The sequence below is a fragment of the Eimeria acervulina genome, genomic scaffold (assembly GCF_000499425.1).
Source record: "Eimeria acervulina Houghton genomic scaffold, Eah_scaff7, whole genome shotgun sequence".
Classification (NCBI taxonomy): domain Eukaryota; phylum Apicomplexa; class Conoidasida; order Eucoccidiorida; family Eimeriidae; genus Eimeria; species Eimeria acervulina.
Genome location: NW_013549647.1, coordinates 125,391 through 137,388, shown reverse-complemented (window position 1 = coordinate 137,388; position 11,998 = coordinate 125,391). Strand labels below are relative to the sequence as shown.

General features: G+C 35.9%; 2 protein-coding genes across 2 annotated transcripts in view; one reads left to right on the top strand and one right to left on the bottom strand.

Annotated features, from left to right (window-relative positions):
• Positions 1–1,526: 1,526 nt before the first annotated feature.
• Positions 1,527–6,103, top strand: EAH_00002250 (hypothetical protein, conserved; the record flags this gene model as incomplete). Its single annotated transcript, XM_013394644.1, has 4 exons — positions 1,527–3,080; positions 4,561–4,851; positions 5,216–5,402; positions 6,096–6,103. The coding sequence occupies 4 exons, from the start codon at positions 1,527–1,529 to the stop codon at positions 6,101–6,103; spliced, it is 2,040 nt and encodes a 679-aa protein (XP_013250098.1).
• A 3,863-nt stretch (positions 6,104–9,966) lies between these two features.
• Positions 9,967–11,998, bottom strand: part of EAH_00002240 (hypothetical protein, conserved) — a gene marked incomplete at both ends in the record, with an annotated part of 9,472 nt that continues 7,440 nt past the window's right edge. The window contains 4 exons of the mRNA XM_013394643.1: positions 9,967–10,095; positions 10,322–10,413; positions 10,837–11,141; positions 11,847–11,912. Coding sequence (XP_013250097.1) covers positions 9,967–10,095; positions 10,322–10,413; positions 10,837–11,141; positions 11,847–11,912 — 592 coding nt within the window. The remainder of the gene's footprint in view (positions 10,096–10,321; positions 10,414–10,836; positions 11,142–11,846; positions 11,913–11,998) is intronic.

Genomic DNA, 11,998 nt, shown 5'->3' with positions numbered 1-11,998 from the left:
TTAAGTGCAAGTATATACTTTTGTTTGGTCCTTAGGGTGAACAGCATGCGTCGAGTTTTTGATACAGTTACTTGTGCAAGCGGAGGTTGGCATTTCTACTTTGCCTAGAGAAGAAGTTGAATTTGTTGAATGCAGCTGATTCATTTGTCTTGCATGTTATCCTCTTGTGAGAGAGACTATGGCAGAGTATCAGTATCGTTCAAAGAAAATTAAGGAAATGTGCGCCACCATTCTCAACCACAATGCCTTGCATCCAAAGCCCTCCTTTCTGCTTCGTTCAGTTCGGACTCCTTCACCATTCATTTCGCCTTTACAGGTAATAAGTGCGATTTGCACGGCGAAATTTTGCTCACTTTCTGTTCATTTTCTGTTTATGGCCAAATACCGACCTCCAGCGCCTAGGGCGAGGCACTGACTCTACGAAGGGCTGACAAGAGCGCTGCAAGATGCTTGACTGATCACTTTAATGAATATTGTTTTTAGTAAATTTATTAAAATCGAAATAAGAATTCAATTATGATATATTCAAGATAAGCCGGTTCGCCGCTTCTTTCGGGTCAGCCCAGCGCGCACCCTAATCTGTCATGCAACAGGGATTGAAGGCTGGGGCGTTGTCTTCCCTGTAAGCGCGTAATCTACCAAAGATAAGGGAGCAATAAGTCTAAAAGCTTAAGAAAAACCAATTAAAAGATGCAGTAAAAAGCAGATAAAGAAAACACAACCAACTCTTCCTCAGGCTGCCGCGCTCTACGGCGTGGTGGGAGGACGAAGGCCAGCGGTCTGCAGCTGGGCAGCTGGAGATGCTGCGCATAATTAGATTCAATTTGTGCAAACAATACTTTGAACTGCGTTTTTTGAGTTATGAAATGCTGAATTTCACTTAAGATATTCTCTTGTTTTTCGCTGTGCCGCCTTACAGCTCACATATTCAAGTCGGCTGCTCTCGGGCTGCGTGTTTGCAGCAGCGCCGTCGTCAGCCCTGAACAGAGGCCTTGCCGTTTGATTTTCTTTGTCTTCTTTCTCTTTTTAACTTATTTAGGGGCTCTTTGCTCTTGACTGTACCTGTTTTCAGTTCTTTAGACGGCAGGTCGCGCCAACTGGGGGCCCCAGCCTCTGCCCTTGTTCTGTCTGTCTTCGTCCGAGGTTCGATGCGGCATTGTGAGAGTGCCGTGTGTTTGCAGCTTTACCTTTGAAGTAATTCAATATCTTATGAATGCAGTTTTCTGTCGTTCCAGCTGTTGTGAGGTCTTGTGTTCTTCTTTTTGTCTGATCAGCACAGGGTTTATCCGCTGTTCTGCGTTCTGGCTGACGATGAACAGCAGCAACTTCTTCTCTCTCAGCTCACAAACATGAAGCCCTCCTGTTCCCTTAACTCTTCTAAAGGGTTTAGAGAAGGGGGTTGTTGTGTTGATGATGTTTCCATGCGATCTGGGGTGTATATGCAGAGTTTCCCGCGGCAGCAGCTTTATGCATATTCTTCATTCTCTGGAAAGCGGTCAAGCTTTCCTCTTCTTCAGCAATTTAAAATGTCTGTAAGCAGTAGATATGTGGCTCTGCTGCAGCTGCTGCTTCTCTGTTTCTTCTTTGTTCTTTTCTTTGCCTCTGAACCCTCCCACGCTCACATAGTTAGCAGGGGCCTCCCTGCACGAAGCCCCTCTGTTACTACGTTCGTTCTGAAGCATTTAAACGGCAAGCATGCAGCGGAAGAAGGTGAAGGAGAGTCAACGGGCAGCATGAAACTCTCGAAGAACCACTCTAGTTCTAGCAAAAACACACCAAGAAGTGTCATTGACCCTTTCTCAGCAGCTCAGATGCTCACCAGGGAGAAATACAAGAACGAACTGACAGCTAGAGTGCATTTGAGGGGCCCACGCGAGTTAGAAGAAGCACACGAACAACCAAAGACTGCTGCAGCAGCATCAGTTACTAGAGCAGCAACAACAGCAGCAGCAGAAGCAAAGAAGAGTCCCCGCAGCAGTTCCTACTCTAAAACTTCCTTTTTGAGTTCTGTGGGCAAATCATTTCTTCAGTCTGCTTCGAATAAAGATAATGCAGGGGAAGAGAAAGATGATGCTGAAGATGAATCTGAGACCTTTCTGCAGCTGCCTTCTCGTTACACTTACTCCAACGTAAAGCCGCACTTTCCCGTTCTGCCTGAATTCTTTTCAGACGAAGAAAAAGTGGAGGCCAGAGAACAACAACGAGGAGGAAGGGGGGAGCAGTCTTCTGCTGCTGCTGCTGCTGCTGCTGACCCTTCTGTTGCTGCTGCTACACAGGAAGAGAAAAGCATGGAGGCAATTCCTGCTGCCTCATTGGTGCAGGCGTCAGCTGCTGCAGAGGAGTCAACAAATGCAGAGAAAACAAAGCAAGAAAGCGAAGCGGAAGCGGAAGAAGAGGAAGATAGAGAAGAGAGTGAACATCCCTCAAAGGCAGACAAATCAGAAGAAGAGACTGTACACACAGCAGCAGAGACAGCGGAGGCAAACACACAACACACTCAAGGGCTTCCCGAGACAGAAACAAGCAAAGAAGAACATGAACACAAAGGAGAAGAAGAGAAAGGGCATGCGCCCCCCTTAGCTATACCACATGAAAAGAAAGAAGCTGCAGCATCAGAACAAGAAGCTGCAAGCAGTAAAGAAAGCTCCTCTAAATCAGCACCAGAAGAAGAAGAAGAGTTGCAAAGTATAAAGGAGAGCGGGCGTACAGCTGCACTGTTACCTGAATCAGCAAAAGAGACAGAGAAAGAAACAGAAAAAGAAGCAAAAGAAGAAACGAAAAAAGCAGAAGAAACCCATAAAGAAATGCCCGTTGCAAAACACCCACCGAAAGAAGAAGAAAAAGCAAAAAAAGAAGAGGAAAAGGAGGAGACAGAAGAAGAAAAAGAAAAAGAAGAAGAAACTCACAAAGAGCCGCCTGCTGCAAAAACAGCTGTACCTGTACAGACACCACCAAAGGAAAAGGAAACAAAGGAGAAAGAAGAAGAAAGAGAGAAAGAAGAAAAAGCAAAAGAAGAAGAACAAAGAAAAAAAGAAATAGCAGAGAGAGCAACAAAACTTGCTAACCTGCAGCGCATGGAGGTAGGGAGTCAATCTTTATTTATCTCTTTTTATTTACTTCTTTACTACATATTTATATGTCTGTTCTTTCTTACTTCTTTTTGTTTGCTATATTCATTTGTCTTTCTGCTCTTCTGGTTCTCCAATGCATATTTATCTGTCTCTTTCTTTTGCTTTTTCGTGTGTTTGCTGTGTTTGTCTCTCTGTATATCTCTCCCTGCCTTCTTTTGTTCGTTTTGTTTGTTTGCTTGTTTTGTGTGTTTGTTTATCTGCTTCCTCTTCTCATCTTCTCCTTGTGTATGTTGAGAGTTCATTGCTGTGTGCTTTCTTTTATTTATTTTTTTGCTGTTTCTTCCCACCTCTACTTAATGCATTTACTTTTCTTCATTTTTGCTGTTGCTTTTAATCTGCATCTCTTTGTTTGTTTCTCTATTAGTTTGTTTGCGTAATGTTAATGCTTGTATATCTTGAATTGTTTTTATATTGTTTACAGATTATTAATACTTTGCTTATTAATTGCATGCATTTTGTGTATTTGTTTGATCTATGTTGTTTGTATACCGCCTGAATACTTGTTTTTTTGCTGTCTCTTTACTGTGTCGCTATTGTTTTTTTATTGTTTGTTTATTGTTTGTTTGCTGTCTATTTGCTATGTATATAGTGTTCATTCACTTTTGGTTTATTGCATATCTTCTGTCTATTTACAAAGTATATATTGTATATTTATTGCTTATTTACTGTTTATTTGCTGTCTATTTATTGTTTATTTATAATGCAAATTTTCTTCATTTGTTATTTATTTTAATTAATTGTTTATTCGTAGCTTTTGTTTCTCTTTGGCTGCGGTTGTCTCGTATTATCTTCTGTTGTTTGCTGCACACATCTTGCCTTTGTTTGTTGTTTATTTCTGTTTATGTTTATTCATCTATAATTTGTCTGCTATTTTATTTTTGCTCTTCGCTATACTCTTTTTATTATATATATGTATGTATATAAATAATAAATATATAAATATATATATATATATATCTGGAGGTTGTTGTGCGTTTGCATGCATCTTCCTGTTCGTTTGTTTTGTTTGTTTGTCTTTATTCTGCTTTTAAGTGAATTGTTCCCTTTGTGTGTTATTTGTTTTCTTCTGGTCGTTACTATTGATGTTATTAATTTTTTTTCTTTGTTATTATTTAATCTCTGCGTTTTGCTGCATATTATTACTTACGTTTACTTTTATTCTTCTGTCTTTATTCCTTTCATTTTTCTGCTTTCTTCTTTGCTGCAATTCTTCGGTATGTTGTCCTTCCTTCTTCATGTTTGATGCACTGCTTTTGTTGTATAAATATACATACATACACATATGTAAACATCAGCATAAATATAAAATATATACATACATATATGCGTGCATATATATATACGTATATATATATATATATATATACATATTATGTATATATATATGTATAGATGGTTTGGTAGCTGTTTAATTGTTTGTTTTGAACAGCAAGAAGCTCTTTTAAAGCTGCATATGTTAGGAGAAGGAGGGCCTAGAGAAAATGTAATAACACCAACGGGGGCGTCGGCGATGAGCGTGCAAGATGAAGAGCAGCACAGACAGTTAGCAGCAGCAACGGAGACAGCGCAGCACCTGGCGACTCACTTAAAAGTGCAGCATAAATTAAAACAAAGAGAAATGCAAATTAAACAAAAAGAAATGGCTCACCTCAATCAACTCAAACATCTTCAAGTGCTCATGCAATCGGCTGTATCTGGTATTTGGGGCAAGCTAACAAGCGTAAGAGCATTAATTAATTTAATATAACCTGATTTAATTTAATTTAATTTATTTTATTTTAAATCGCTTGCTTTCAATGCTCTCGCGGATGTTGTACACTCACTGCTGCACTGCGGGGATGCGCAGCGGCAGCAGCCAGCAAAATATCACTAACAGCAGCAGCAGCAGCAGCAAAAGCAGAAGCAACAGCAGCAGCAGCAGCAGCAACAGCAGAAGCAGCATCAGGGGCAGGAGTGGTGATGTGCATGCATTAAGTTGTTTGTGTATTCTTCCTTTTGTTTGACTCTGCGCGTAACGATATGCATCTGTTGTTTGTAAGAATTTGTTTTTTTCTGTCTTTGTTTGTGTTGCATGCATGCATCAGGTACAAAGCACTTTAAAGCAATTAACAGCGGAGAGTGAAGCTGTGAGTAAACGCTTTTTAAAGGAGACAAACAACCGAGTACTGAGACCTCAAGAACTTCCTCAAGCAGAGACATCAGCAGAAGATAAACAGCAGCAAATGCTGCTAGCTAAACAAACTGGAGCATCTCCTTTAGACTGCCCAGTTGGTGGGTTGGCTGTTTACTGCAAACGCAATCAAAGAATATTACTTTTATTATCTAATTCATATTCTCATGCACTTCTTTAATTCCTACTAATTCTTCATTGCTAATTAAACACCATTATACTCACCTTCTTTATCTATAACTGTCTGCCTATACATATATAAATATATTATATTAATTATATATATATTATATTATATATATATATATTTCTTTATTTCTTTGTGCTGCAGAATGCGCCCCCAGCACTTGCGATAACAAACCCACGGTGCCTACGCACTGTTTTGTAAGTAATACAACTTTATTTGTTTGTTAATTTTATTTATTTATTTATTTGCTTATTTTATTTTATTTTATTTTATTTGTTTGTTCGTTTATTTGTTTATTTATTTGTTGTTTAGTTTGTCTCTTTTTGTATATTTGTTATTACCTGCGCACCGAGTTATTTGGTTTTCATTTATTTATTTTTTGCTTCTCTGATTTGTCTTGATTATTATGCAAATAAACAAAAAAGTATATATATATTTTTATTTACATGATATAAAAAGCAAATAAATATATCCTATTAATGCAATAAATAGCGTTGTGCTTACTACTGCTACCCCACAACATTTCTGTATGTCTGTTGAATGTATATAATCAAATAAACAGAAGATTAATTTCTTTATATTTATTTATTTTGTTTTGTCTTTATAGAGATATGATTTAATTGCTGGAGGCGGAGGCTTCCGAACCTGTGCGCCGTTTACTAACCAAGAGACAGCCACCTGCCCCCAAGTAAATTTCTTGCAATTCTACTTTAATCAATTAACTCTAAATTAATGCTTATTCTTAATCACCAGTTTGACTCCTTATCTCCTATATACATTCACTGGTTTATACAAATAAATAAAGATATATATATATATATATGCGTATATACATATATATATATATATATATATATTTATATATGCCTTCTACTCTCTATGCACACGTCTATCTATCTTTCTTTTGTTTATTCATCTTTCTATCTATCTATGTATATGTCTCTGCGCATATACATATAAGTTTACATATACTATAGATAGTAATAATAATAATATATTTATAATATACAATATATACACAACGTTGTGGTGTTTGTACTTAATTTATAATTTGTTGTTTTGCTTACTGCTTCTATTTAGTAAAAATGCATGTCTGTAAAATAATATTATTTTATATATAATTATGCAAATGCATGCATAACTGTACATATACGTATATATTGCTTTGCAGCATACAATCATAACCCTATTCTTATTAATATTATTATTATCACTATCATTATTATTGTTATAATATTATATATATAACACATAGATATAAATAAGTACATGTAATATATTATCTATTATATATCTTTTTAATAAACAAATTCTCTTCTGTTTTGCTGCAGTCATACACGCGGTGTGCGATGGCTGCGCCTGTGAGGGGGCGCACCTACGAACTGCTGGTTTCTGTAAGTTAAACAAATAAATAAAATAAATAAGTGCTATTATAATATAATATATTATATTGTAATGCACTTAGGTAAGAATATAATATAATACAATATAATATAATAATATTATATAATATTAGCATAATATAATATAATACAATATAATATAGTATAATATAATGTAATATTATTTAATTTGTTTATTTTTTGTTTTTTCTTTTCTCTCAGCCGCCTGATAACCCCTTACCCCAAGCACTCTTTATTAAAGGCAATAATATGCACAGCTGTTTGCGGCTGGTTGCTGTTCACAAGAATACAGAATGCGCGTGAGAAATAAAGAATGAAAATAATTAAAAACAATTAAAAAAACAAAACAAAAATAAATAAATAAAACAAAAAAGAGTAGTAAAGTTAGGTCTTTGAAGGGGGGCTGTCTGAGTGAAAGAAGAATGTCTTTAATATTTATAGAAATAAAAACGAGATAAAACGAATTGAAATTAAAACAAAAGATATATACAACTACTTATTATTATCTGCGGTGTATGTACAGCCCAACAGACGCACAAGCAGTGCTTGCAATTCTAAACGATACACAAAACAAAACTAAAATGCCTCCGCCTAAAATACTCAGTGACGGAGCTGTCTTTGAGAATATTCAGGTCTGTAAAACCCTAAAAAAATTAAAATTAACAAATGCAATAATTATAACATAACCAAGTGAACAGACAAAGAAAAATACATGCAAATACACCCATTACTCTTTATCATATATATATATATATATATGTTTTTTATTAAATATAAATAATATAATATAGATACATTATGCTTATATACATGTATATATATATATATATATATACATATATATATATATATGTATACAAGTATAGTATATTATTTTCTCTGCTGCGTTTGTTTTGCTGCTTTTCTTTGACTTTGTTTGTTTGGTGTCTTTTTGTATTTATTTTATTTTTGGTTTTGCTGCCAAATTTGTTGATTTATATTTCCTTTATTTTTTCACTGCATTTATTTTGTTTATTTATTTATTCTGTTGTGCTGCATGTACTATTGATTTATTCTACATATGTATATATATGTATATATATATATATATTTATATGTTCATATGCATATTTATTTATTTTTTATTTTGTTTATTTATTTATTTATGTTGGCGCTGCAGGTTGCCTCTCCAGGGATATACAAGTTGTGTCTACTGCAGTACTGGGCCCCTCCTAAGCCTAAAGCAGCAGCAGCAGCAGCAGCAACAGCAGCAGCAGCAGCAGCAGCAGCGGAAGCACCAGGAGAAGAAAAGGTGATGATATTAGGGGCAGATGAAATTGGTGTAGTGCATGTGCTTACACCAGAAGAGAGAAAACCTGCTGCTACAGAACAACAAACAAAGAAAGAAGAAGAAGAAATTGAGAGAGAGACAAAAGAAATAGAGCAGCCAATAACTCCCCATGAAGAAGAAGAAGAAGAAGAACAAACAAAAGAAAAAGAACAAATAAAAGAAAAAGAAATCAAAGAAAAAGAAGAGACAGCAGCATCTACACAAACGCATGCACAAACAAACCCACCGCATAAAGAGACAGATAAAGAAACAAAACAATCAAACAAAGCAGCAGAAAAAATAGATAAAGATAATCATAAAGATATGCATGCAGCATCCAAACAAATACCCAAAAAGATTAAAGAAGAAGCAGAGACACACCAACAGGCAATGAACACAAACGAAAAAAGTCTTCACGATCATGAGACGCATGCAAAAGAAAACAAACACTAAAATGAAAGGAGGCACTACCTGATATAATATACAATAATATATATAATATATATATATAAATATAAATATATATATATATATATATATGAATATATATAAATGTACATATATATATATATGTATGTATACGCATAAGTACATAATATATATAATATATATATATAATGCATATATGTATATATTATAAATATTATATACTTATAGAGAGGATGCATCTCTCTGACGAAGTGTTCTCACGTCATTTGTTTTAATTGATTTAAATCCGTCTTAGCCGGCCAAACAAACAACAAAAAAAACAAAGACAGTGTGGCTGGGGTGTATGTACAGCGTGCAGAGGAGACGCCCCTGCCCCCTTCTTTTGTTTTATATTTTATTTATTGTATTTTATTTAAAGTAACGCATCATCGTCTGCAATATTTAGACCTATTAGCTGCCTATACACCGCAGTACCAGACACCCCCAAGATACACCAGCAACGGCGTTTGCAGTGTATAGGCAGCTAATAGCCCAAAATCCTGCTGCAGATACATGCATGCATGCATGCAGTGTATGTACAGCTAAATATTGAAGTTATTTGATGGCGTTGGAGCCCTAAAAAGAAAAATGATTAGACCTATGCCTGCGCTGAGCTGCTGCTGTACCTCGTTGAGCTGTATGTACACCTGAAAGTGTATATACACCGCAAGGCTGATGCTGCAGTCATCGTTCATCAGTACCTTAAGGCAGCATCGAGATTATGCTGCTCCTCTTGCTGCTGCTGCTGCTGCTGCTGCTTTAGCAATTGTTTCAAGGGCTTGAAAAGCACTCTAAAGGACAGCCAGGCTGTTTGCTGCTGCTGTTGCTGCTGCTGCTCTTACGCAGGAGGGACTGCTACGTGCCTTGCTGCTGTGCTGCTTCTGGTTGGCGGGAAGCAGCAGCAGCAGCAGCAGCAGCAAAAGTTGCTCCCCCGAAGAGCCCCTTTACGCATGCACTGCATGCATGCACGGTATTGCAAATGTACAAATAAATTATAAATATATATATAATATATATTATATATTACATATATAATATATACAATAGGGCGTACCTACATAATATATATTATATAGCTCATATATAATATATATTCTGTGTAATATACACATAACATACAATATACATAATATATTATTTATACTACATATAATATATATTATGTATATTATATATATATATATGTAAGCACTTCCTGTGCCAGCACTTAGCAGAAGCACATCCACTACACCTTTTTAAGAACAGCCCTAAATCTCTGCATGCATCTGCACGCATGCAACTGCAGCAAATGCTGCGCTTTATTTATCTTTGCCTGCATTTGCTGCTGCTTCTGCTGCTGCTGCAGTGTGTTTGTCTGTCTTCGATGTTAAATCCTCTGCTGCTGCTGCTGCTGATTCCTCTTCGGGTGGTTCTGGCGGGGCTTTGAGCTGCAGAATACACCAGCAGCAGCAGCAGCAGCAACAACAACAATCAATAGCAATAAGTATAATGATGCAGCAGCAGCAGCAGCAAATGCAAGACAGACAACAGCTAGCTGTACGTACACCACGGAAGCACATGCATGCGACTAAACACCCCAACATGCATACAGCAGCATTATTTTATTTATTTATTTATTTGTTTGTTTATTTATTTATTTATTTATTTATTTACCTCATCTGGAGGGCTTCTGGCGTCTGTCATGAAGTGCTCAACTTCTTTTGCGTCTTCAGCAAACTCTTGTGCTAGCAGCTGCATGCAGAGATCTGCAGTAGATGCATACATACGCACAAACACCCCTGTGCTGCTGCTGCTGCTGCTGCTGCTACTGCTGCTGCTGTTGTTGCTGGCTGAGAAGATGTCGTTATTACATGCAAGTATATACTAGCAATATAAATATTAAATAAATAAATAAATATATATATATATATATATATACATATATATTCATGCATATATATGTGCACAGCCAAGGCTATATACAGCAGCAACAAAACGCAAAAACAACAGAAAAAGAAGCAAACCCCCTTCAATATGTATTACACATATATATGCATACAATATATATATATATATATATAGATAAAAATATATATAACATATATACGTAAATATATGCATATGCATATATATTATATCTACTCTATATTATATATATAATATAAAAAGAAAACAGAAAAAAGACAAACCCAATTCGCGGATTTCATCATGCAGCAGCTCTGCTGCACGTTGACGCAGCAACTCATTCGGGTCGGGTTCAAGTGCTTCTGCTGCTGCTGCTGCTGCTGCTGCTTCTTCTCCTGCTGCTGTTGCTGCTGCTGCTGTTTCTTCCTCTTGTGCCGTCCCTGCTGCTTTAGCTGCTGCAGCTTGTGCTGCTCCTGCTGCTGCTGCTGCTTCTGCTGCTGCTTTTTTAGGGGGTGCTGCTAATTTGCTTTTTAATGCCTCTACAGCCATTTGCACTTGATTAAATACGTGAAATTGTCTCTCTTCATGTCTAATAAAACAAAACAAACAAATAAAATAAAATAAAATAAAATAAAATACACAGAAAGAAACTGCTGTGCACACCCACAGCAACGTAAACAACAACACCACAAGAAAGCCTATAGCACATATATATATATATATATGTATATATGTATATGTATATATATGTATATAGATATAGATATAGATATATATAGATATAGATATATATAGATATAGATATAGATATAGATATAGATATAGATATAGATATAGATATAGATATAGATATATAGATATAGATATATATAGATATATATAGATATAGATAATGTGGTGTATATCTATATATTGTACATAAACTGTGCATATATATACATATATAATATACATAATACTATAGACGTATGAAGATAATACAACTACATATATATATATATATATATATAGGAAGTACGATGATAACAGAAACAAAGCAATAAAAGTCAGAGGCAATTGTAATGAAAGAAAAACAGACAAAGAAAAAGAATGCAAACAAACAAAACAACAAACAAAGACAAACAAAAATATACAAACACAAAAAATAAGTAAACAAATATAAAAATAAAAACGTAAGAGACAACCCCCCAATGAGGCAGCAGCAGCAACACCAGCAGCAACAACAGCAGCAGCAACAGCAACAGCAGCAGCAGCAGCAACAGCAGCAGCAGAAACAAAAAGAAAGAAAACACACTCGTGCTGTATATCCGTCAACTGCCGCAGCAAACGAAGCTCCCTCTCCACATCGCGGCTGTCGCGCCTGCAGCAAACCCTAAACCCTAAACCCTAAACCCTAAACCTTAAACCCTAAACCCAAGCCACTAAGCCCTAAACCCTAAATCCTAA